The sequence below is a fragment of the Passer montanus genome, unplaced genomic scaffold (assembly GCF_014805655.1).
Source record: "Passer montanus isolate IOZ18808 unplaced genomic scaffold, ASM1480565v1 scaffold2, whole genome shotgun sequence".
NCBI classification, from domain to species: Eukaryota; Metazoa; Chordata; class Aves; order Passeriformes; family Passeridae; genus Passer; species Passer montanus.
Window position 1 is genome coordinate 1,612,911 of NW_024366591.1, and position 27,541 is coordinate 1,640,451.

A 27,541-nucleotide genomic window follows, 5' to 3' on the forward strand; every position below is an offset into this window, starting at 1 on the left:
CTGAGAACGGTGAGGACCTAAATGCAAATGTGCATTTGATTCCACAGTTTGATAAATGCTAGTTGTACCTTTTGTTATCAAAATATTTTATTTGTAGAGCTTTTGTGAGTCACAAAAGTAGTCACACATCCCATTGTTCTTCAATTGTTTTAATACTATTTTATTAACTTCTAGACCTTCAGAAATGAAAATAAAAAAACCCAACTCTACCGGAAAAAGAATTCAAGTAATTTTTAGTGTTGGCTGCTGGTAAGACTTACATTTCGTGGTCTGATGGAAACTCTTTCATGATCCATATTCATTCCTGGTATGATCACACTCATTTTACGAGGTCCTTTAAACCCCAGGACATTTGTTTCCTAAAAAATATTTAGAAAAGATTTCATCATGATCTTTAGTTTTAAAGTTAATTTTTTCAGCATAGAGACACTGTGGCAGCCCAGGGAACTTATTTGTTAGTCAACTCAAAAATCATCTTGAAACTCCCACCTTCACTGGCACAGCCAAACATTCTAGCTTTGTCTTAGAAGCTCCGACAACAGGAAAAATGGAAATAGAGAGGTTTCCAAAAACACTCCTAACATTGGCTGCCAGCAACCTTAAAATACTTTTTTTTTAAGAATCCCTTTGTTAAGAAAGGATATGAATTAACCAGATTGCTTGGCTACTGCTAGATCCCAAAATAAAGTAGTTGCAATTTAAAAATCATAAAATGCAGTCACACATTTTGATGCGAGACAAAATTAAATATATGGGATCAGCTCCATTTATTCCAGAGCCAGCACAAAAGCAAACAAAATGCTAGTCAGAACATCTCATAGCGGTGCTGTGGTTTTCAAAGTTTGCTTAGAGATGACCACAGTAAAAAAAAAAAAAACAAACACATTAGCATTAAAGCAAATTTTCTAGCTATGAAGCCAGGGAAAGTAAAGAAACCACATGGGCAGCAAAAATAAATCCACAGAAAATACAAATTTTTCTATTAAAAATAATCTGATGCTTTCCTGACCAGCTTTTCACAAGAAAACCAGAAAAGGTAAAAAGCAATATTTTCCAGTAAAACCTGATTTTAGCATTAACCCAATGAATGAAACAGTGACACCTTGAAGTCCATCTCCTCGTGTTTTGTGATCGCTTTTTTTCAGTCACATACATGTTTTTTTCTCCATCTGCCAAACTGAAATGAAGGGCTTTGGAGATGCACTAAGGAATCTCAGGAAGAACATTCCCATTGTTCCCAGCAACATACCACAGGATGCCAAGAACCAGACAACCCTAGGCTCCAGCTGCTGTGGCTTTACCACTGGGACATTTAAAAGTGACACATTCAGTTGTCTCTGCTTTTACATTTTTAATTAAAACGTCCTGATTTTACAGAACACTAAACTTATTAAAACACCTCTACTTTTGCAAGCAAAAATCCATGCATCTCAACCCACTGGAAACATCTGAAATACCCACCTAAAATACCTGCAGCTTTGCCATCATCAGACCTTTGAAATAACTTTACCTGCTCCAGCAAATCGTCTGGAGATTTTCCACAACTCATTAAAGATTTTCATGCAGGCAAGAGAAATTCTACTGGATTATTTTACTGCATGCTCCTGAAGCAATCCAGGCATATTCATATATCTTCCTAACTCTACGCATTAATGAGAAGATTCTGCCTCTTTTCTGAATCATTTATGTCCCCTCCTTTGGCAGAGTAAAACATGTTATCAGTTCAGTTGGTTCTGCATCATGGCAAGATGAAAACTGATATGACTGCCAGCAGATTTTATAAGTAGGAGAGACTCAGCTCAGCAGAGGACAAGTTCTAAGAAAAGATTCATGCTTATGCTTATTTTCCTCTAAGTACTGACAATTTTGGGCTTCTCTGCTATGCCTTACAAGCTTTTCTTCTCCTCAAGCTGCAGTTATGCTATACATAATTAATTTAGATGCTGACTGGTTGAAGACATTGTTGAAGGTAAAATGAAATAATAGTGCTGAATCACTTCCCTCCCAACAAGCAGAGGAAAGAAACAGGACTATATTCTTTGGGTTTACTCAGAAACACTGAAATTGGTACCTCTGGCACATGATAAGAGAATGGCTACTAGTTGCACATTACTACCATCACCAATTATCACACACTGTGCTGGCAAATGCTACCCTTTTGCTAAACTCACAGTGCCAAACTGAAATTATATAAACATGGAATATGTGAGGAAAATTATTAAAATTACCTCACCTCCTGCTTCACTCCCTGCCTCTCTTTTATTTTCCTCCTCCACTCTTTTGTGTGTGGAAATTTAAGACTGCAAAGGGTATTATTAGGGGAGCACAAACCAAATTCTGATTTCACACCATTTTAGTGCCACTGACAGTCTTGGTTTACACAGGAATACAAATGTTCACTGGCAGAGCCCTATTGACTTAACCAGGACACCAATGATTTTTATCAGCTCAGGACTTAGCCCAGGATTGCTGCACTCTCTGCCTTAGCCCATCCAGTCAGCCTCACAATAAACTGGGCTGCAAGTGCCTCTCCCCAGGGCTGCCTTTAGAATATTGCATACTTTCAAATAATTATGTAAGCACATTGCTTTAGTGGCAATAGTTGTCATGATAAAAGCAGCAAGGTGAATATCCCAGCAGCTCCCAGGAGATTCCTGATTTTATTACTCCCATTTTCTTGCAGCCACTTCCCTTCCTGGGCTTGTTGCACACAGCTGTGCCTTGTCCTTAATATTTTCTCTAGAAATTACCATTCCAAGGAAGACCCAGCTCACATAACCCACAACACTGGAGGAGCACAATGCAAGTGATTGAGGCCTGAATAGGAACACAGAATCTTGCTACTGTACTGAAACCTGAGCCACACCTCAGGGCATCAGCTGAGCTCACTGCCTGGAATCTGACTCAAACTCAACTCTGAGATCCTGTGGAATCCAGCACAGAAAATCCTGCTACCAGTGGCACAGTTGCTCCTCACTGCTCCTGGATAAATTTTGCCAACGATTCTGCAATCAGCCATTAGGTGCTGCTGCAGGTTTATTAATATGCTGGGCTGCCAACACAAGGGGAGCAAAAGTGGTCAACAACACCCAAGGAAACTCAGACCTCACCTAGCTCTGATCCTGTTGCTTGAAACACACTTAAGGTGAGCTCCACAAAGAGAGCCCTCACCACATTTATCCCACAGTCAGCCACAGATGCAGCACCAGTTTCTGCCTATACAAATTATACCTGCTGAGATGATTAAGCAGGTCATGCTCAGTAAGTTGGGTACAGCTTGATCTCCACATGGGTACTTGCTCAGATGAGCTGAGGGACAGTGAGAGGCATAGTGGTGCTTTCAAAGTATTGTTTTTATAGCTTGTGCTGCAGGGGAAATCTCAGGGCAGGAATTAAAAGACTGCCTTAGGACAAGGGTGTTTCGGCTCTGCTCTTCCTGGCACTCTCTGCTCTGGTTCTGCTGCAGCTAGGAACAATAATCTCACTTCAGCAAACCTGGCTAGTTTGAAATAAAATACAGTTCCAATTTCCTTTTGTCCTCTGGCCACAGCACACCTGCAAGCCTGCTGCCTTTCTTTTCTCCACTACTACCAAAATATCAATGGAACAAGTAATTTTCTTATACAAATGTACCAGGTTTCAAACTGCTGATTACAGACATAAAAGCAGCTTATCTCAGCCCCATTCTCCAAACAGTGGCTATGGTTTGGTTCTTTCCAACACCCATACTTCTAATTACCTCTGCTGACCACAACAGCTTTTTATTTGGTATTGTTCATCATTCAAGTATTGTTTGTTGTTAACTTAAGCAATGCCTAAATTTCTTAATACATAACTTTTTTTTTTTTAATTGACTTTGGTTTTCCTTTTGCATTTCCAGTTTGCATAGATTAGTTGCCTGACTTAAGCAATGCCTAAATTTCTCAATACATAACTTTTTTTTAAAATTGACTTTGGTTTTCCTTTTGCATTTCCAGTTTGCATAGATTAGTTGCCTGGCTCCAGGGAATGCCATCCTATATAAACCAATAAAACTACCTTTATTAAACATGCATGTTCTGCTAGGCTTCTACTGAGATTTCAGTCAAAATGACCTCAAATCCTGCAGTCTCATTTTAAATCCTACAAGCTGAGTTTTTGGAAATTCTCAGAATTTCAAATCCAACAGGAAGGGAGTGATATGTATCCGCTCATCTGCCACATTAAAATTGCATCCTAAGCAGCAGGAAGAGAATGTGCTGGCAGCTAATACTGCCCTCCTTCAGAACTCCCAGCACTTTGCACAAAAGGGATGGCTCTCAGCTTCCTTGTTCATGGAAATCTTCCAGACGCATTGCTCCCCACAGCCCAAAGCTCACCCTTCTGGGAACACATTCTGTGCATACATGGGGTATGTGGTGGACCTCAGCCTTAGAGATTTCCAGGTATCCTTGATTAGATTTGGGCAGGAACTCTTCAGAAAAGTCATTCTTGGGTATTTTTATTGAAGGTGTTGATTTGTGAAACCAGACAACTTCCTGTAGCAGTGTACATACCAGTTTTCACTGGAAGGGTTTCTTGGGCCCAAACATTTCTGGACAGGAAGAACACTCTCACCAAAAAGGTTATTCATCCAGCAATCGTGAAACAACAGCAACCGTGTTTCAAGTCTTGATTGTCTGCATTGCTCCTGATAAATGCTACTTACTCTCCTGTAAGAGCCTGGTTTCTCTCATTCAATCAAATTTTGGATTTTACTTGTGTTTGTTTCCTGGTAAAAAGGAGTTTTAGAGTTTTTATCCCAATCTCAGCTGCTGCAGACCTAGCTGTCAGCTACCAATGGTTTGGATCAGAGAGGCCTCCTCCAAAACACCATAACAAACAATCGTATTTTAGATCAGTAATGCCACGTACACAACTCTTCCCAGTTCAGGAGGTTCCCTCAGGAGGTGCCTGCAGGCTGTGCTCCTACCCTTTCCAGAGGGTTATGTAAGAGCTCCAACACCTCCTTCTCACCAAAGGTGAGAACTGGGCAACCCTGTTCAGTGCACAACGTTTTTCACCTCTACTTTGCACTGAGCCTCCCTGTTTCTCTGGTGGAGATCAGCTGCCTGGTTACATCAAAGCCTGAATGCTGATTTACATAATCATAAGTGAGAAGGAAATTCAGTGTGCTGTTTCAGAAAGTGAGCTGCCCTTCCTGCATGCTGTGCCTGTGAGCAGTACTTACATAACAAATAGCAGCTAGCTCCTGACGCAGGGTACTCGCCTCCAGGCTGGACGTTGTTTTCATTGGATTTACTCCATTGTCATAAACTGTAAACTTAGTTCCCATAAGATTTGATCTACCAAAAAAATGGAAAATCCAATCACATTTGTCAGCAATGCTGCCCGAGACATCTATCCTTTACTGCACTGTGGCCCCAAAGGAAAGGCAAATATTGAGCACTGCGAGGTGTTATTTCTAATCCCAGATACATGGCAATTCCCAGATTAACGGCCAAAAGGACAAAAATGTAAAGGTACAGTACAGATGTGTATACTAAAGGTCCCTTTTCATCATGCTGGAGATTTCTGATAACATCTTGCAAACTAGGAAATACAAGAAAGCTGTAAGGAAACACTTGGGCGGGGTTATTTTGTGTGTCTGCTCGGTTTTTAAAATACTCACAACAAAACCATCTGCTTTCTTACCTGACTACTAAACTCTGTTAGAATAAAGGGAGTGACTTTTATAAAGCCATTAGTGAGATCAAATCTTTCCTATTGCAATGGAAAGGAGTGTAAAATACAACGCAGGCACAGATGATCTGAACACAAACCCAGAGGCTCCACAGAGGGATCAAGACCAGACTGGTTGTACAACATGGGGACAGACAGAAAAGGAACACGTGGTTCTGAAATAATTCCACTACCTGTAAATAACTAATTTGGATCTTGAGGAAAAGGCAAAACCAAAGGGATTTTCAGACTGTGTAACAGTGCATTCCAAAGTATTTATATCAATAGAGGCTAGACACAATGTACTCATGCACTTCTGCAAATCCCATTAAGATAAGTTGTGCTGGTACACCCTTGAGAATTTGGCCTTTGAGCACTTAAGAGCTTCAGTCCTGCTGACTTTTAATAAAATGTGATCCTGTAAGTACTTGAGACATTTTTGAAAACATGCCTTGGATACTGGTGATTTTTAAGACCATGATCACATGATTTAGTCAAGCCTCTAACTAAGAAGACACAGTGGATTACAGACTTCTTAATATCAAATAAACTTTATATATAAAGAAAATTCCTGGACTTATCACTCTTTACCTCAGTTTTCCAATAAAACTCTCTCCACCCCGAGACAGGTCAGTTGGGTCTATAGAGATGAGGTAATTAGAGGTTTTACTCTTCTTTCGTTTCCTTCCAGCCAACAGAAACACCTAAGCAATGCAAAAAAACCATATTCTAGAATGCTAAAGAGGTTAGCACACACCACTTCCTGCTTTGATATAAGCAAACCATAAGCAATTTCTCTGTCTTCAAGCATCACTAGCAAAGTAGCAGAAAATCTCCTGGGATTTAGCAAAACCAAGGAAAAAAAAAAATCTGGTAAGGGAAAATGACTTCTCAACCACTCATTCCATTATTTATGGTTTAAATAATTAAATCTGATCTATTTTGTTAAATGTTTCATTCTGACTTGCTCTGGCTCTTCCAGCTGAATTGAAAGTAGATGCTTTTCAGGCCACAGAATGCAGAGAGCCCCAACTGCTGGCAGTCACATAAAGGTGCCATGCATGGATTATTTAAGGCCAAAGATTAAATATGAAGAAAGGCAGTGGGAGAAAGTGATACTGTTGTTTTGGCTTCGTGAAGAAGGTAGGGTAAATCTAGTGAAAGCAAAAATGTATTCAAAATATAAGATTACATTTTCTTTGTAAGACTCCTTAATATTTTTATTAATTTTTTTTAATATTCAGATGCAACTGGTATGCCATTCAAGTTATGTTATGACCTTTTTACCATGCTCCCTTTCCAAGTGGAGGTAATAAGTAGGGTACATCCCTCGGTCCATTCCCTTCTTGTCTCTCGTGATCCTGCACTTGACAGTGACCCCCTGTGGGGCGGGTCTGACAGCAAACTCCTCCAGGTCATCCACATCTATGAGAGGCTCATTTGTGGAAGGACTGGGGGCTGAGGCTGCTTCCTAAAACACAAGCAAAATTCGGGGCTTTTTAATGTTCATTTACAACAAGGTTATAAGCACAAAGGAATGACATTTGATAGAAGTTGCACTTTTAGAAAGTCAAACCAAGAGCCATATTGTCTTGCTGGTGCTCTGTGTGCAGACCCACCTGGTGGAGCACAGAGTGTTGCACAGGGCTTACAGAGCAAACCCTGGCTCACACCTGCCCATCCCACCACACTCCTTGTCAGAAAGGCCATGCTCAAGGATAGGGATGGCCTTTGACGGAAAAAGAAATGGGATAGGGAGTAATAGCTTAAGCTCCAGAGAGATCTAACAAAGATGGGAAGTCAGTAGAGTATATAAAAGAGCAGGGCATCATCAACTGGTTTAGTAAGAGCTTGTGATTTAGAATATTTGAACCAGCCGAAATCTTATTTTACGTTCAGATGGTAGCAGAGAGAACAGGGTGGGAAAATGCCCAGCAAAAGTCAATGGAAACAAAAGATCCTTCTGAGCACCTGCAAGAGGTAGAAAGGTAAATATTTACTGTTTCTCTTTCTCTTCATTCAAGTTCAGACAATATTTGCAATTCCTTTCCCCAAGTCGTTATTTTCATTGCTTGCTCTTGCGAAGCCTGAGAGGTATCACAGTAAATCACCTTGGAGAGACTCTGGTGCATATTAAACACAGAACAAGAAAGCCAGGCCTGTCCTGAGTGCACCCTGAAATCATGCAGTTCTTAGCAACTTGCACAGCCCTTCTTCAGCACTCTCCCCTTACCTTATTGGATTTTTTGCTCGTGGCAGAACCAGGCCTGGTGTTACTGTTTAGCTGTGAAGAACTGGAGCTGTCTTCATCCTCCTCATCTTCTTCCTCATCAAAATTCATGCTACTTGAAATGCCTGAGGAGAAAACAGCACACTTATGTGAAATAGTGATAAAGCTGCCCATACTTGCTGTAAAACACCACTTATCAGACTGCTGCACCCTGAGGCTCACAGGTGAGTGAGGGGGTGTGTGAGAGTGGTTCATTGTGTGAGGCAGAGCATGAACACATGGGTCAGGCAGCAGCTCCACTGAGAAGCCTCAACATTGAAGTAAAACAGACAGGAAACATCATGGTTTCCATTCCACAGAGAGGATCAAGTTACCCAGTGATACAGGAGCAAATATCTGGTTAAGAATTAAATTCAGATCATCTTCATCCAATCAAGTACTTCAAACACAACATAAAATCATAAAGCTGAAATGGGAGCTGAGAGCCTAGCACAGCCACTTGGAAATGCTCACAATTAAAGTACAAGCCCTTCTACAGCACACTTTTAGCTGTGTGATCTGCTGAAGAGCACATCTTAGACCGAGAAGAAACGTTCACATCAAGGAAACGTTCTCCTGCATCTTATTTCATGTAAAGAATAGTATCAGCCCAGGCCAAAGGAACTGCCTTACAGCACTTGAAAATTTGACTTTACAAATTCAAAACCTCAGACATTTCAAAGGGAAACACAACTCTGAACATCAAATAGGTCTTAGCAGCAAAAAGCATCAATGGTGGGATGTTTGCCAGGCCTAGTTTTTCAGAGAGTATCGTGCAGATGAAGCCACTCCATATCCAAGTTCAAGCTCTCTAAATTCCATACATTACAGGCTATATTCTATCCTTTAAAAAAACCCAAAAAAACATCACCTGGTCCAGAACTCCCATTATGGGTAAGTCCAGTAGAAGGATAAATGAAATGCAGATTTTCAGAGCCAAGCAGCAGTTCCTTCTGTACTCACCAGGAACATGATCCAGGGCGACAAGACTGGATTGGGAGGTGGAAGAGGACCAGGATGTATTTGCATGGGGATCTGGGAAAGGAAAAAATCCAAGGGTTTGATTCTGCAAACCCTTCATTGAATGAACAAGTGTAACCTAGCAAGAGGGCTAAAGGCTTCTGGGATGGGGCCACAATGCTGCTGCTTGGATTCACAATTTCTGCACTGCACCATCAAATTCATCTTCTACCTGCTGGGATCTTCACTTTCAGTACCTTGAATAAAGTGAAAAAGCCCTGGATCACAGAGCTGAAGCTTCAGCAAACATCATTCATGCTGAGCAGTCGTGCCACCAACGCTTCTGTGCGTGATGTGCACTGCATGGTGGGGTCTGGGCCTGCTTTGGAACTCTAACAAAATAAAAACCCTCAAACCTGGCTGACATAAGTGATACACACAGATTCTACACAATATTGAGTCAGTAACATTGAAAGAAGTATTCAGATGCATATTCAGATGTCCTAAATTCTACTTCAGTCCCTGTGCCTACTGCATCCTCCTCATCAAAAGATTAAATCAGGCTCTCTAAACCATTTTTTCTGGAAGCTCCAGGGATATGCATAAAGATTTTATTGTAGTTTAGTCTTCTAAAATATTAACTTGGTCTGTAACGAGCAGACAGGAAACCAAACTGATGTACAGAAATATTAACAGTAGATACAGACTCAGTAATGGTTTTCTTCCATTCAAATTTTGGAACACATTAAGAAAAAGACAGCAAAAAAGGCATTAAAATATTTTTTGCTTTTATTGTTTCTTCCAGTAACTTCAGTGCATGTCCCTTTAGAATATCCAGATGCACACTGGAGAGTGAAACACCACCAGAGTGGTAAGAATGAGGGTATAAAAGTAAACCAGGAGCATAAGCAATGCTTGCATTGCATTCAGCTGCCCTGTGAAAGCTCTCATTATTCACTTCTTCAGCTCCCCAGTGCTGACATACACCACAGAGCACGACAGCAAAACCTTTCAATAGGACCTGGTTATGCAAGGGAGGCCTGAGTTCAGAGGTCAACAGATATTTTCAAAGCCTGTAGAATTCATTCATTATTAATCACACACTCATTAATCACAAGCATTATTTCTTAATAAGGACAATCATGTTCTAGGCTCTATGCATGGGTAATGGACACAGTCCATCTCCTCAGCTGGCAGCTGCACAATAAAGCCATAATTCATATCCACAGACAGAACTGGTTTATTTCCACACCTGTGCTCACTATTTCACCACCAATGCTTTAGTGGTGAAAATTCTGTGCCAGCCTTAGAAACATCTGCGCTCACAACCTGCAGGGAAAAATGCTTTAGGGAGCTCCTGTTTTGGAATCCAGAAATGAAATTGATCCCCTCCCTAAATCTCAAAACTTCAGGTGGCAAAGAAGAACCAAGACCCAATTGCTCATTCCATGCCCTTTACACAGACATATTGGAAACTGATAAGTGTGAGGACTACAAGTTAGTTATTCAGTGTTAAAACTTATGGAAGTCTGACTCTGTCCTAGTGACTCATTTGCCAGGGAGGAACTCTACAGATTAACACTTTGGAAATTAAAAGGATGAATATTTCCTACAGGAGGAAAATTATTGTAGGATGGCAATTTCCAACAGATGGAGAAATCAAATAAAACATTTGGCATTTTCTTGCAAGTGGCATATTCTTTTTACACTTGGTAGCCTATAACCCCTTGTCTTGTTACTCATTGGGGAAGGAGAGAAATGTGTTATGAGAAGTTTCTCTCCACCAGGTTAGTGCCAAAGAGCAGAACAGGCACGAATTAGAGCTATGCAAATCCAATGGGATTCAGCTTTTGCCATGAGACCAGTTAGCATTTCATAGAATCACAGAATAAGCTGAGTTGGAAGAAAACCTTCAGGATCATGGAGTCCAACTCCTGGCCCTGCACAGGACACCCCAAGAGTTACACCATGTGTACCAAAGAACTATCCAAATGCTTCTGGAACAATGTTGGCTCGGTGCTGTGACCACTGCCCTGAGGAATCTGTTCCAGTTCCCAACCACCCTCTGGGTGAAGAGCCTTTTCCTAATATCAACCTGAACCTCCTCTGACACAGCTTCAGGGCATTGTGTCGGGTCCTGTCACTGTCACCACAGAGAGGAGATCAGTGCCTGCCCCTCCTCTTCTCCTCATGAGGATGTGGAAGACCACAATGAGGTCTCTCCTCAGTGTCCTCTTCTCCTGGCTGAACAGACCCCATGCCCTCAGCCACTCCTCATACAGCTTCCTCTCCAGACATTCCCCATCCTGATGGCCTCCTTTGGACACTCTCTAACAGTTCAATGTTTTTCTATGCTGTGGCACCTAAAACTGCCCCCAGCACTCGAGGTAAGGCTGCCCCAACTCAGAGCAGAGAGGGACAATCCCCTCCCTTGTCTGTCTGCGATGCTGTGCCTGATGCCCCCAGGACAGGGTTGTCCCTCCTGGCTGCCAGGGCACTGCTGGCTCCTGTTCAACTTGTCACAGATAAAGGCCCCCAGGTCTCTTTCTGCAGTGCCTTATCTTTGTGGACTTCTCCTTCTGCTCCTATTCCATGCAGGAGAAGCCCTGATGGGAGACAGCAACTCTAAACACTTTTCAGGTGACATGCCAGTAAGGACATGCCACCAGCAGTGAAATGGCAGTGGGAATCCACATGAAGAGCTTTATCTCTGCATAAAATATCACATTAATGGTGGAATACTCAAAACTTTCTCAAAACAAGCATTTTCTGCTGGTATCAAGCAGCAAACCATACACATATAGTAAAAACAATTTACAGAGATGCTGCTGGTATTATTTTAATACCTGTCTTTGTGTCTCACCCAGCATAGCTCTGCTGTTAATAAAAAAAAAAAAACCACCTCAGTATTCCCATTTAAGTAAAAGTGTCCTGCTCACCACAACTTGAAACACACTAGTGGTTCACTCTTAGCAGTGTCTATTCTGAGTAGGAGTATACTCAGACCTGGTAAAAAAGATTGTATCATATGTTTGAGAATATACAGAAGCAATGCAAACCAAAAAGTTTCCACTCTCTGCTTCTATTAAAAATAAACACAAATTTAGGGAGAATAAAAATATATGATATCCTGGCAAAAAAAAACATCAAAACCAGAAGTGTCCCCCAGAGTAAAAATCTGAGTGCTGTGACCTAATTTGCAAAGTCTGTGGGTACTTTTTAAGTCAATCAGCTTCAGTTTAGTAGTGTGCCTGATGATTAAATATTCTGAGCCATGGTCTAAGGCAACACAATCACCACACAGATCAGAACTTGTTAGTCATGCCCAACACCCCTGCAACTCAAATGCCCAGGAAATAGCGCACTTGGAGAAAATCTGCCCATTTCAGTTGGAGCTGCTCACATCTGCAGGGTAACGTCCCAGAAAAAATGAATCCTAGTGAGAACTGCTCTGCGGACAAGAGGCAGCATTTAGGTATGAATAGTCCATTCTACACGAGTCAAGTTTGCACTTACATTTTGCTCTTTATACACAAAGAGTTTATTCTTAAAGCATCAGAGCACTCTTGGCTTGAGCCATCTTTGCTTCAAAAGCTGTACACTGAAGAAGAACAACTCCAAAGCAAATGTCTTCAGAAAACGCTTTGTGAGGGTTTGGGGATTTTTATTTTTTCCTTCCTACGGTTCGTGTTTAAGGGGAGATAACAGTGCAGGAAGGAAGAGGCAGATGCATGAATGTGTACATATACAATCTATCTCCCAATGCATGCATGCCTCTGGAAAAAGAAAAATAAATTCCAGAACATTTGAGGACTCTGCGTGGGAAATGCTGCAGAATGTGGTGTACTTTTCACCTCTGCAACCCTGAACAGACACTACGAAAACATGAACAATGTGTAACTGACTGCACCACTAAAATGAATATTCTAGTTTGAATGTTGCTATTTCATGCTGGTTTTTAACCATCAAGTGAGTGATTTCCAGAGTTGTACATTATAAAAATGTGAACAGATGGATGTGAGCATTGGCATCTGCCTGGTACCTTAATAATGGCACTGCACTGCAGATGGGGAAGTCATCCCTGAGAGCCTGCAGAGCTCTTGTTCCTTGGGACAAGAGAGAACTTCATTGTTTTGGATTTTTTTTAGGTTTGGGGTTTTGGAATTTTTTAGGAAACAGAATAGACCCTAATAGGCTCTGAAGAGAACACACCAGAACTAACAAACTGTGCTTATGCTAGGGCTGACAGTGAGAATAGGAAATTGAGTCAATGTCCATCAAGAAAGCAGTGAGAACATGAAGGAAGCTTTAGCTACTTACCTTTCTTCTGCATTGCTGTTCTAAGGTCTTGCTTGCTTTGCTGTTGTTGGCCAGCAGCCACTTTCTCGCCATCATCTTCATCATGGCTAGTCTGTCCAACAGTGAGAATCTGCACTTGACTTCCTATCTTCTGAACATCATCTTGAAAAGCAGCTGGGCCATCAATCCCTGTGAGACAGCAGCAAAAGCTTTAGTTGTCTTTGTGTCAAGAAATTACTGAAAAGAGAACTGCTCACTCAAAAAACCAGCAGCTTTTCTAGGAGTCACAGATTGGATGTTCACTTTCAATAATATTTCTAGCATTAAACAAGACTAAGCTAGCCTCCAAGGCAAACATTTTACTTCCCACATACTGCACTGGAGAATCTCCAGGAGAGGATCAGGATTTCACTGGTGCCCTCCTCACCCCAAAGCACACCTACCCCATGCATCAGAAACACTGAAAACTAAGCAGAAAAGAAACACACTAGAGAGAACTGACAAAGAAAACAGATAAAATTTTAATAAGGGTACAAGGTGATCCAGAAAGAGATGAATCTGAGTCCTGGGTTATGCCATATCCCCATATAAACACCACTGTTGTCATAAAATACTTGAAAGCTTTAAAAACCTGGAAAATTCACAAGTAGATCTGGCAATGTATCCAACAGAGGGGCAGCATGTTAACAAGCCCAAATACACCTTTTGAGTTAGGAAAATTGCCACAGAGTTAATACATCACAGCAAAACTATAAGGAAGATATGACATATTCCCTGGAACCTCCAGCCTCGTGAGAGGCTTAAATCCCAGCTAGGCACCAGGTCCTGAACAACCTGCTGTGAGCAGGGATGAGGGATAGACAGTGCCCAGAGGCACCTCCCAGCCTCAGCCATGCTGTGATCCTGGGGCTCCTGACCACAGCCAGAAATAAACTGTTTGCCTCCTTATGGCTGTAAATCACCTCCAAAGAGAGAAAAAGAAAATAAAAGGTGGGAGTGCTCTTACTACAAGCCAACTTCATTTTGTTTTTTCAGGACAGCAAGGTAAAACCTCAGACTGCAAGTGTACTTTAGCTCTTAGTGAAGACACAGAGCTGGAGTATGTTACTAAATCAGCTATATAAAAATGCAGTTCTGTATCTATAAAAATGGTAATATTTTCATGTACAGATATAATAAATAGCATGAGCTGTATACTGCTGCTGTTGTGAAATTTTTCTTAATAAGCAAGCAACATTGTGGAGAGTTAGCAAGCACTACAAAAAGCTAATTCAGTAAAGGAATATGGTGCTTCTCACACCAAACAGAGCTGAATAAACCCTGTGAGAAGGAGCTGCAGGAACTGGGATTTTTTTTGGAGTGTGATCTGTGATCTGTAGCAGAAGTCTCTAAGAATACCATTTCATCCTGCTTTGCCAGCAGCTGTCAACTTGCATTAAAAAACAGCTGGATTATACATTTAGCATGCTTAACTGTACTTTGCAATATCTGCTGTCACTGCCACTGCAATACGAAGCATAAGTGGAAAGAAGAGTGGTTCATATCCCCAGGAGCAGCACTGCCTGTGCAGCCACCCAACGAGATGCAGTCTGACACTGCAGAGGTGTTAAACCCACAGAGTTCAAGACCACAAGGAGTTATTGCTTCATCTGCATTACACAGATCCTGGCAATTTCTGCACCAAGCCTGCAAATTCTGATTCACTTGCAGCAAAGCTAACAACAACGACTAACAGCAAATAAATAATTTGTCCATCCAGCCTTGAAGAGCTAGATAAAGTCCATGGAAATTTCTCTGTGACCTTGCTAGGATGACAATCTCAGAAGTAGCTCTGCATGAATGAACAGTATCATCTTCTGTGCTGCAGGTATAATATGGCAGTGAAAGAACTGCATTTTTTTTTAAATTTATCCTAGGAGAGGCACTACTGCAAAGGTGCTTTAGAACAGACAGGTAGCTGCTCAGATCCTCTGTTGTATTTTTAACAGCTTTACAGTGTTAACCATTATCATTAAAGTTGCTGCCTAAAGATAAGTTCTTACCTTAATACTCTGAATTTCAAAAGTGTTAAGCATTCATGAGTTTACAAGATGCCTCATGCGTATCATACATAGCCCCTTATTAAGCACTGGATAATACAAACCTAATTTTGAGAGTGCTTTTGAGAAGGAACAAAACACCTTAATTATTCCTCTTCAAAGCAGACATTGATCTGCAGCAAATGAAATGCCTTCAACAGCACTGGAGATTGCACTGAGGCTGCTTTTTCCCAGTGCCTGCAGAACATCTGCACTCACATCCCATGCTGTCAGGAACATCGTGTATTATTAGGAGCCAGGACAAAGGCTACACTGGCAGGGCACAGTTTTAGAGAAGAAAAATCAATTTCAGTGTTCTGAAGAATGCATCACTGGTAGACTGTGTTATTAAGAATTAGGAATGGTTCCACTGGTGAGCACATTTAAGGGAATGAAATATGTAGCAAGACAGCAAGGATTAAAAAAAAAGGAGAGAAAAAAAACCTCTGCTGCATTAGGGCACTGTAGGTGGCAAATGCAGCATTAACTACTTAATACTTGTCTGTGTGCATAATCTTTGTAACTACACATGCATGCATTAAATGCAGGCATACATACACATTTTTCTATATTATGAGGTATAAGTGCATCTTTGTAAGCCATAGTTCAAAAGACAGCTTTGCCACCACCTACAAATGTCTGAAAACATCTGAAAACACTTCCAAGCTTGTATAACCATGATATTCAAGGTGGATCTCTCCCCCTCTTTGCCTGACTCCTTTTCATCCACTCCCTAGGAGATTGGTTCTCTGTGTAATAAAACAAACCACTCATCTATAGTTTCTGTGCTTAAGGACATAGCCAAAAGAGGCAAAGGAGCTGAGTGGATTGTGCCAAAAGAGTTTTTATTGCTATGGTCAGCATTTTTTTACAGTGCTTCCCAAAAATCAGGTAGAGGGAAAGAAAGTCTGAGATGGCCTTGAATACCTGCTAAGAAAAAAGGGGAATTTTTGACAGGCAAATGTGAAGGAGGGCAGAGAGGAAAGAAAATTGGAACTACCCTCAGAATACCAGTCCTTTCAGAAAAGCCTTTTGGTACACTTTGCCAAGATCATGTCTCAGATGAAAACCAGAGGTGTCAGAAATGAAAACAAAGCAATACTGGAGAAAAAAAGAAAAGCATCAGTAAATGAGTATTGCTGGCATTTATAGCCTGCAAACTGCTATTCATCAATGCTTGTATTCTCTTAGACCTAATTCTTCTAGACAATATTTATAAATAGGCAGCACCAATCTGTTAAAAGCTGGTAATCTAAACTACTGAATGGCAAACAAGATTATGTATCAGGAAAGGAACACGGCATAGAAAACAAGTAATTCTGTCCCTGCTTTACAAATGAGGAGCTGCAGGACAGGGAAGTTCTTGTTCTCATTTCACAGAGCGTTTAAGGCACAAGTTTGATGTATGAAGCTGGCCACACTGCTCACAGATTAAGAATATGATTAAGCCCTTTGCAGATCAGACCTGGAGAGATGACCAAGGTCAGGCAGGAGGCCTCTGGAAGAGAACACACATTTCCTGAGCTCAGTTACTGCTCTGACAAAGGAGTCAAATCCACGTGGATAACACCCAAGGCTGTGGGTGCAAATGTTATTCAAGACCTCTGCAGAGCAGCTCTCCCTCCAGCTGAGGGATGGCAGCACAGCCCTTCAAAGGGTGGCCTGCTCTGAGGTCAAGCACAGGGAATCCCAGGGAGATCTGACACCAGAACAAACAGTTTCCATCCTTTAGAGAACTTGGCTTAAAGCAAACCCTGCTGTCAATATTTTCTAAGCCACTTCCCATTATATCTCTTTTCTCATAGGGGCTGTTCATCCACTGATAGGGGTTCAAGCAACTGCAAAATTACAAAGGGATTTGATTTAGAGGGAAAGGGAACAAATAGAATTTTTTTTTTAAAGGATGTCTAGAGGTGATTTAGTCCAAACCTCCACTGGTCTATTGCTAGCACCAGATCAGGACACTAAAAGCAAGTACTTGAGCACTAAGCTCTATACTCACTTTGATGAAATCTAAAACCATTGAGAGGAGCTGTACATTCATAAATCTTTATCCTTAGGAGGTCAAAATTACTTCTTCATAATCAAGTTCATGTATTGCCAAAGCACAGCCTGAAAGGTTTGTCAAATCTAGAAATAAAAGGAATTTTCTTGGTGGAAAATTCCACCAAATTTTCTTATTGTTCCTCCTACCCTTTTTATTTTGTGCTCAGGGAAGCTGAGATAAATCTACTTTACATGAACTTCCCTCCCCCCATCAGAAAGGAAGTGCTACAGTGAGAAATGAAGCTCCTTACCCAACAACTGCTGCTGCTTTCTGAGCCAGCCAGTGTAAATGTAGCTGCTTGTTACTTAGGAAAAGGGGACAGGATGCACAAATCAAAACACTCAGACAGGCGTGAAAGAGAGAGAAGAAACATGGAAGAAGCCAACCAAATCAAAACATGGACTAGCCACCCTGGCAGGAAAAGCTCTGTGTGTCAGAGCTGCTCCTCGGCTTCCTGGCTCCCAGAAAGTCAGCAGGAAATACACAATGTACCACTCACATTTAAGGTACAATTTCTGTGAAATTATTGTTTATTTTGATATTTTAAACACATCCAGGTTCTGATTTCACTGATGAGAAAGAAATCTTCATTTATGTTGTCCATGGCAGTTCAGAGCAGAATCTCCTTGAATTTTCCTAGAATGTATTTACACAGCCTAAGTGCAAGAGTTTTGGGAAGAAAAACCAAACCAAACCAACCACCAATAACTTTTCACAGAATGATTCCTGAATTTTCATATCAGATTTCATTTTGTATTAACTCCTGGCTTCTCATGCTTTTCTGGGATTTTTTAAAGTTCCATTTTTTTTCATTATTTGCTCCATTCACTGCACACAGCCAAAAAATTCTCTTTATCCTGTATATGTATTAACTTCTTTGTAAACCTTTCCAAACAAAGTAACATCACCACTATGTACCTATAATACTTTCATGAATCTCCTTTTTTAAAGACTCATCAAGATCTTTGATAGCTGAACATGCAGTGGTTTTGTAATATTATGTAGGGTGCATACTTTTCATAGGTTCTTGCTGCAAATATTTTCACCAATTTGCATGATTTTTCTGTTGAACCACCCAGTACACTGGGTCCACTGTTATCCTGAATCACCCCAATGTGCCACAAATCAAACCAGAATTTGATCCATCATCTCCATTTGAAAGACAAACATTTTACATAAGCATTTGTTACATCTGGGTTTTTTTTTTTTGGTTTTTTTTTAATATTTTGCCAAGCAATAAACTGTGAGACTGAAGCTTTCAGAAATACCAGTTTAATGAGCTAAGCTACTACAAAATGTCATCAATTTACTGCAGTTCCAGGCTCTGTCCCACAAAAATTATGGTTCTTTTTAAAAATAGGCACAGTGCACACTGCATACTGCCATTAAGAAATACCAGTAGTAATCACAGATTTAGAAAAAATTGCTGATACCATGTTACCCATCAGAGAATTACAAAGTGCACTGACATGAGCAGTTAGCTACATTCCTTTTCCTGTGCCAGTGTAACCTCATTAAACCTGATATTTCTCTCACGTTTGTCTTCAGCACATTGTTCTGATCACAGCTTCATCACTCTTCAAGCCACTTAAAAAAGCATTACACATCTAAAACCAGAGTGCAGTCATTACACTACAGCTTCAACAGCTACTCATGTATAATTCAACAATTTTTGCTCTGAATTAGCTTCTTATTCATAGGATCTGGTCTAAGTGTTCTTTTTTCTTAAAACACAAAGAGCTGGGCTATGCTTAGAAAGGGAAGGTCCACTATAGCTAAATGCTAACAAAAACCTTTAAAGCGCTATTTTAGCATGTTAAGTGCACTTACCCCTCAGCACTCATCCTGCTCATTTGCAGGACATGCAAAGGTTACACTCAGAGTGGAGACAAACCTGAAGTGATTGCAAAGCTAAAAGCAGAACATAAAATTTCCCGCGTTTTGCTCTAATTACCAATGAACTCCCCCCAGCAAAATTTCTTGTGCTAAAACATGGCATAAAACCACCTCCCCTTCATACACTTTTATAGTTAGATCTGAAGTTATTAGCAAATCCTTTCTACACTGTTATAAAAAAAATGTTTCCTTAATACGCACATCTATTTTTAAAAGTAACTGAAAATTAATACAAGTTCCACTACAGGGTTCTGTTACTACTCACATTTTCTTCATTCCTCAATTCAAAATTAGTTATGTCTGTAGTAGATTTATCACCAAAATCCCTCTGGAATTTTAAGGATGTATTTGGTTTTACTTTTACATCCAATAAAAAAATATTTTGCAGCTTTGATAAGGATGGAAGACTGGAAATCCAGTCATAATCCTCCCAAGTTTACAACACTGTGAAAGATAAGCCAGATATTATTTCAAGAGTGAAATTATACATGAATGAACAGCTAAATCCCAGTGTACAGAAAAAGTAGATGAGCTGGATAAGGGGCTATGTGTATGCTCTGAGTGTACTTTGACTGGCTTTTATTGGCTTCTAATCATCAACATGAACTTCAGAGAACATGATACTCAGAGAATTTTCTTTGCAATTAGAGCATTTTCTTTGCTCTAATTGACATATAAGATAACACCTCCACTTTCTGAAAACTTGGAACTGATGGGCAAATGTTGAAGGTCAGGGAAAAGCTCCCATAGCAGAGCAGGACGAGCAGTAAGAATTGCAGCAGAGGCTGAGGTTTCTTGGGCTAAAAATATTAGTTCCCAACACAGGAGCAGTGTCAGCATGCCAAAGCTCTCAGTCTACACAAAGTGACTTCGCTTTCACTGACACAACTTGCTTTTATTAACATAGCTTAACGTTTGCCTGATTGGGGGATTTTTCAGAAGATGAGCAAAATTATAACTGGCATGTGAGGAAAATACTAGGTGTTACCTGCTGTGGGATAATAAAAACAACTGTGCAGCACAATATCTTCAGTTCTGAAAACACAGTACAGACACAGGCATGTCAAATGGTATTTCATGAGATAAAATAGAGCTTCAAAGCTATGTCATAACCATTATTTAAGTATTAGCTCGAATAATGTTCCCTTTCAGGTTTTCTTTTAAACTAGCAAAAGAATCTTTACTCTTCAGCAAGATGTACTTCAAAATAAAACTTGGCATTTGTATTAGCATGCTGGAATGTCATTACTTTTTACATTAAACTGGGAAACATTTGCTTTCTGTTCATTTATTTTGCCAATAATTTTTACACTGAGTTAATTTTACCTTTGACACACACCATCTTTTCTCAAATATATGAACAGCTAAATATGAATATATTTAGCTCAGGGCCAGCTCTAAAGCCTGTATAACCTAGAGCTTCCCTTGCAGCCAGAAGAACTACAGACAGAGAGATGTTGTAGATTCAGATCTCAAGAATTAAGCTGCAATACGCAAAGGATTTGACTAAGGTAGGCTCATGTCCTGCAAAATCCCTACAGATAAGCCCCAATACATTGACCTCAATAATTAACCTTATTAGTCATTGCTATCTTTAAAGAGACTTGTCAAGGGTATACACTACTTTCTCACTGAAGCAACAGTGGAGAAACTGTTGGACATGCACAAGACAGGAAGACAGTACAGCCCAGGCAGGACAGTGTTACAGTGGCCTTATTCAAGAACTGCAACTTATTGGAAAATTATTTCATTTCATTAGTCATTCAGCACCAAATAAAAAGTAACTGTATGTAGTACAACAGCCTCTCTTTTTCTGTGAGTGTACACACACACATATATATATAAATTTAAAGTAGCTCATTACTTCTCACACCTAGCTCAAATTGTAAATCTAAGAGTGCCAATATAATTTCTACTTACCCTTTTGTCATTACCAATAGTGTATTTTTTTCATCTACCAAGTCACACACAAAGTCATTGCAGAAAATTTTTCATACAAAGACCTCCCATTTGTCAGCCAGGTGGGACAAAGTAACACTGAAGTAACACTTGAAAAACCCCTTTAAGGGTGTTTATCTCAGTTTTGTTGAATTGATTTTCAAAATGTCCCCTTAAACTCTAATTTGTATACTTTAAACCTCACTCAGAGTCTGGACAGAAGCAGCTGCAATTTAAGGCTGCTTCTCCAAACAAGATTAGTTTCAGATAATTTTAAAAAGCACACTCTTTTAAGATGATTCTCTTCTTTTTACCACTCCAGGAAAACACCATCATCTTTCCTTCAGAACTTTCTTCCTTCCTTTGCAATTTGAACACTGTCCTCTGAAAAAGACTGTCAAAGACCCCACTTACAAATTTTTTGACTCCAAGGCTGTACATGCCCAGACACGACCAAGTCACACACATTTTCCAACCTCAGAAAAAAATTCAGGAAATTACTTTTAGACAATTTTCAGATTTTCAAATACATTATATAAAAAACAAGATAGAGAATTGACAGCAAAATAATGAATTTAACATCTGACATGCAGCTGCATGCAGCTAACCTTTGTGTTTCCCTTTTTTCTCCTTTCTGGTGCTGCTACTCTGACAGCTCGCAGCTGCTGCCTTGGTTTTTTTAGTTGGTTTCGGAGCTTGGGCGTCCACTACCACCTTTACATCTTCCTGTTCAGCCTCCTGCACTGCTTCAGAGATTCAGGGTACCCCACCAAAAAAAGAAAATAAACAGAGAGAGAAGAGAGAAACAGAGAGAGACGAGAGAATGAATTGAGAACTTTGCAAAGGCATAAAAGAGAAAGCAAACACAGCAGAGTTTGGTATTTCAGACAATCCATGCAGTGAGGAGAGCCAAATAAAACAGAATTTGCAAAGCTACAGTAAAAATCTGAAAATGTTAGGTTAGCTGAGATATATTCCCTTCCATTTTTCTTCCTCACAATAATATATCAACTCCTAACTTCCAGTCCAAAAGTGACATCAGAATATTGTTGTGTTACTGAGCTATTGTAGGAAGCATTTTTCCTCACAGTACAGCTCTGCCAGAATGATCATCAACAGTGGCAGCATGAAGGCAGAAAAATTTTATTTTGACTTTATAGCATCCATGCTTAAAGCTACATCCTAACTCTCTAAACAGGGAATCATCTGAAGGTTACTTTCAAAGCACATCTTGCACAGTCGTGTAACGCAGCATGATGAGTAGATTGGCCATGCATTTTAGGGTGAAATTATACCCAAGCTGAATTTAAAACTCTTCCTACTTTGTAGCATACACAAATTAATTAATTCCTTGGAAGGACTCTCTACAAAATATACACAGCATAAACTGTGAATGTCACCATAATTCACGCAGTGTTGCTTGTTTCCAAAGTAAAAAGAGGCTTTATCATTTTCCTAAAAGCACAACACGCTTTGAGGTCAATATTTGAGTCTCAGAAAGCAATGACACCATAACTCTTTCCTCTGGCTAGACCAAACCTCAAAATTAGATAAATATCACAACTGCCTTCCTGAAATGCATAAATAAACTGTCAAACTTCACACCCTAAACTATAGGTGGGCACCAAGAGATTTTGGGGTTGGCTGCTCGTCACTGGTAAGTGCCAAGCCCCACTGGTTTCATGTGGTGGCCATGGTTTCTCTCCCTGGCACATGGGCCTCCCACCCTTTCTTTTCCCAAAACCTAAGTACTTTCTTTAAAAGGATTTTTAAAAAGTCCACTAAGGACTATTATGGGAAAGAACTGGTTGCCCTAAAATTACTTTTAAAATATCCAGACAAACTTCTTAAACTCCCAACAGATTAAATGACTCTCAATGGCGTGTGGACTGACACTACTCTTTCTCTGAAGGGGAAAATTCTCCCTAAGCTTCTGGTCTGTGAAGCAACTTTCCTCTTCAGCAAATCCTTCAAGTTATGAATAGAAATAGAAATGCCAGGGAGATTCTCAGAGGAGAAAGATGAAACAGATTTAGTCATGTCTGTGTAGACTGCAGCTCCCAAACCCGCTGCTACCCTCCCCAGCACTGCAATCTGTTATGAGTAGCATTGCATTCACAACACAGCAGGCACCTGAGGCACTCAAACACACACTCCTTTTCTCATTGTGCAGAGGAATTGTTCCCTTCCACAGAGAATATACATTAAATTATTACAGGAGAGACATGAAATCCAAAGAAACAGCCTGTCACCACCCAGTTCTTCATGTCTGCCTTTGTCAAACACTAATCACAGGACTGCAATCCCTTTGCTGAGTGGAAAGGAGCACTGGAAATGAGTAGGACAAAATCAAAGGAGTGAGTGCACAGGGAAGATGGCACATAAAAGACACAGTACACTAGGTCCTACCTCCGTGGGCATGGCAGCCTCAGACTGTAGAGGGAACCTGAGTCAGCTCTCCACAGTCTTTAAATAGGGGTGATCTGCCAACCCAGCACCTATGCTATATTTGCACCTCAGTCTCTCTTTAAAAACTAGGCTGTGTTCTTTTAATTGTTTTGAAGATGATAATCCATGTTATAATTAAATTCAGTACTTTACAAATAACCCATAATAAATAGCCAGGCAGTTCTCTAAATCATTTTAAATCTGGCTGTATTCATTCACTCAGAAGCATCATTTATTTGGTCCAAAGCAATGATCAATCAGCAAAGGATGAAACTTTCTGACATTATTAATTTCAAAGTTCAAGACTTATCTTCTCTATCTTGTCAGCCATTCTTTCATCTTACAAGTAAAGAGTTGCTTTTGCCTCAAAACTTCGAGCAAGAGGTATCTGATTATAAGCTCAGTGAGGGAGCTCCAAAGGACAGAGAAGAGAATATTTCCATGCTTTATTCTGTGAGGCAGAGAACAGGATTTCAGCCCAGTAGCCATTCTGAGACCTTGGCTGCTGTCTGTGGTAAATGGGCCTTTCAGACACAAGCGATGGAGGCTGCAAAATAAGATTCAAATCATGGAGGTAATGATACTGTGCCTGGGCTCATGAAAGGAATTGGCACAGAATGTCCTGATTCTAAAGGATACATTTCTGAGTATTACCATTACATTTAAAGTACTACCTCTATAATAAATCCAAATTTAATCCCAACATGCCATCTCCACCACAAAACCATCTCGTTCTTAGCTTTTAGCTATTTGGCAAATAACAGACCTCAGCTAAGGCTCACCCACTCACTCTTGTTTTCCCTAGAGTAGTCTGCAGATACCACAGAAAGTTTGCTTTCTGTACAAATTCAGTTCAGGGCATATCCTTGCATTTAGGCAAGCTCCTGTCAACAGGCCAGCCAGGATTTGGATCCTTGCAGCCTGCAAACCCAAAGGGACAGGTCTGTGAGCCTCCCCTGCTCAGTTGGTCCAGCAGGCTTGGATGTGGAGCAAAGTAAAAAATCCTGTTTTCTGTTTCCAGTGCTTTCTCCTGCCCTGGAGAGTTGGAAGGAGGAAAGGAGGACCATTTCTAAGCCCTGTGTACTCACTCTGCAGCTGGTCATTAGCATGTGCAGCTTTCAACTTCTCCAACCAGCATTCTTTCCAGGCTGCCTTTGTGGAGATGGAGCAAGTCAGAGAGGCAGTGTTTATCCCCAGCCCCGTTGTCAGGGGATCAAATGTCTTCCCCTCTGCCCTCTGCTGCATCTTTGGATCATTATCTAACAGACTGACAAGAATTTCCCTTCTCAGCAGGATGGAAACCTTCAGGTTAACTCTAGCCTACATTCTCCACAGGCTCTAGATAGCCCATAAAACAATTTACAGTTCCCCGCAAGAAAGCCTGAATAAGGAAAATGAGATAAACTGGCTCCCTAAATAATATTCATTGATACAACAATATGATTACATGCTTTGCTGAACATCAAAAAGTTAAAAACAGTGATAGGCAGCACCAGAGGATAAATAAATTAAGAACCTTAAATGCAGCTATATGGGGATGAAATTTCAGAGACTGTCACTCAAAAATGCATTGATTTCAGTACAGCTATCCATTTAGGCAGCTTTAAAAATCCCTACTGACATCATCTTAAACAGCAGGAGACTAGATTTGAAAATCTATCCTGATACTTCATATGCCCACCACAGATTATTAACATCATCACTGAAAAAAACCCAGACATTTTCCTTTTGCATAAGAATTATTTGTTTGCACTAGAATTTGCATTCAGACAAGAGAAAAATGGAGGAACAAATACTGTAGTGAGTCAGCATTCCAAACAGAAAAATCCACTGGACTCTCAGACTTGGTATTTCACTTTAGCTTGAACTTAATAAATTGTAAAAAAATGGGTTTGAGATAAATGTCAACCATACAAATAAAACAACTACATGACTTTAATTTCAGTATTATTCATCCATGTTCATTAAATCAAGTACTGACTATTAATCTCAATAGAATATTAAAATAAGTATTTTTCTGGAGACAGAAAGGAGCACAGATTGCAATATTAATTCAGAATCTGAGATGAAAAGAAAGATGAACAAACAGCAAACAGTTGTTAACACAATACAGGTGAGTATGGAAGGGCTTTGTCAAGGCAGACAAGGGCAGTGTCCCAGCTTTGTCCTGCACCATCAATGGCCTAATTCAGAAAAGGGGAAAAAAGAAACCTCTCCATGAGCCAGTTCTGTGGTGGACAACACTCCAGGTTACGGGGATAAAGCTACAATGCACAGCCAGATAAAAGGATGCAGTTTGTAAGCATGTGTGTAAACTATGATGCAGATAACTCAAGTTCTTTTTCAACTCTGTAAATTACCCTCACATATTTATAGGAGTGAATATAAAAAATGAAAATACATGAAAATGTAAAACATGTCTTTCCATCTGGCCTTCATGATGAGAAGTTTACACAGGAAATAAGTTTCAAAGTAGCATGAATGAAAATGCAGATTTCTTTTTGCAATTTGTATGACCATATTTCTTGATGTGAGTGCTTGTACACTCTTATGACCTTAGAGAAGGAAAAAAAAAAATCTATGAATCATAACTTACCAATCTCTAGCACATAAAAATGCCATGTGCTAAAAAAAGGGTGCTTTTGATCAGTACATTATGCGAAGAATGAAGTAAATAAAAAATCACAAAAAGAAAAACCAATTCTAAAATTGCGCAGTCTGTCTGGAAAACACTTTAAGTAGGAAGAGGCTGAACCAGACAATGAGGTATGTGAGGCAAATATAAGGCAAATATTCATTCTATTTACCAACAACCTCTCAACAATAAAAGTGAAACCCAGAAAGAGTACCATGCAAAGAAAGATCAGCTACAGTTCAGTCAGGGTGTACCTTAACAACTCAATGGGAATTGGATGTCCTTTTCTTACTGTTGCCTGAGAAGATCTTGTGTTTCACTGTAAGAATGGCTTGTTGCTTTTCTTTGTGAAGTTCTAGCCTTAGTCAGTCTAGCTGTTTATTTGGGCTGTTGTTCATTCTTAGTTTATTTAACCAACTTAGGTTTTGAACTGATCTAGCATTTCTGCAATCATTTAAAAGACACTGGAGTCTATCAGAAATATTCTGAAGATGGGTAAACCCGTGATATTTTACAGTGCAAATAAATATTTCTTTAAATTTTACATAGACCACACAAATAGTTAAATACAAGGATCTGAAGAAGGACAAGGATTTTGGTGTGTTAGTTACTGGTTAATCACATGCAAAGATTTGATTCCTGCCTCAAAATGCTCACAATCAAAGGCATTACTCCTTCAGCCAGTAACTTACAGTCAGAGTCCAGATTCCCAAAACCTTATTGCCAATAAATTCCCTAAGGCTCTTTGCAGTTTATGCCTCTAACAGTGATGTGATGACCAGACTGATGTTGCAAACCTGAAAATACTCAGAAGTGAAATGGGATAGGTTTTTTAGTGCTCCAAAAAAAGGAACCAATGTACCTGGGAACTTGGTGCTGCTTAAGGATGTTATTAAAAGCTCATTGGTGGAAGAATTCCTCAGAGAGAACAAGGGAAGGAATTAAATAAAAGATTCATCTAAACCCCCATGTACCTGCTGCCTATTCCTGGGGAGGAGGAAGGTAACGGAAGCATGTGGAGAGTTGATAGCAATGAACTAGACTTTAGGAAAGCAGACAACTAATAAGGAAAGCTAAAATGACCTATGAAAAACCTATGCCAGGAAGATGAAAGACGGTGATAAATTACATAATTACTTTGTGATACTGGAGCCTTGAGGGCACGACTAGGCTTTAATTGCCCTGAGAGCCTCCCTGGGGGGTTCCACCCACACCCTGCCCATGGGCTTTGTTCCAGCTGAGCCCAGGGCTGTGCTGGAGGTGCTGCTTCC

The 27,541-nt window shown here is 40.2% G+C and overlaps 1 protein-coding gene across 8 annotated transcripts in view; it reads right to left on the reverse strand.

Annotated features, from left to right (window-relative positions):
- The window catches only part of TUB (TUB bipartite transcription factor), a 144,998-nt gene that overhangs the window by 12,566 nt on the left and 104,891 nt on the right, over positions 1-27,541 (reverse strand). For 3 of the 8 annotated variants that reach the window (XM_039706954.1, XM_039706950.1, XM_039706955.1), the window contains exons 4-11: positions 21,796-21,933; positions 13,250-13,417; positions 8,933-9,004; positions 7,934-8,055; positions 6,980-7,171; positions 6,292-6,404; positions 5,210-5,324; positions 261-359 (exon numbers count right to left, since the gene is read on the reverse strand). In XM_039706954.1, coding sequence (XP_039562888.1) covers positions 261-359; positions 5,210-5,324; positions 6,292-6,404; positions 6,980-7,171; positions 7,934-8,055; positions 8,933-9,004; positions 13,250-13,417; positions 21,796-21,933 — 1,019 coding nt within the window. The remainder of the gene's footprint in view (positions 1-260; positions 360-5,209; positions 5,325-6,291; positions 6,405-6,979; positions 7,172-7,933; positions 8,056-8,932; positions 9,005-13,249; positions 13,418-21,795; positions 21,934-27,541) is intronic. The other 5 variants (XM_039706953.1, XM_039706956.1, XM_039706957.1 and 2 more) reach the window with 5 other exon arrangements.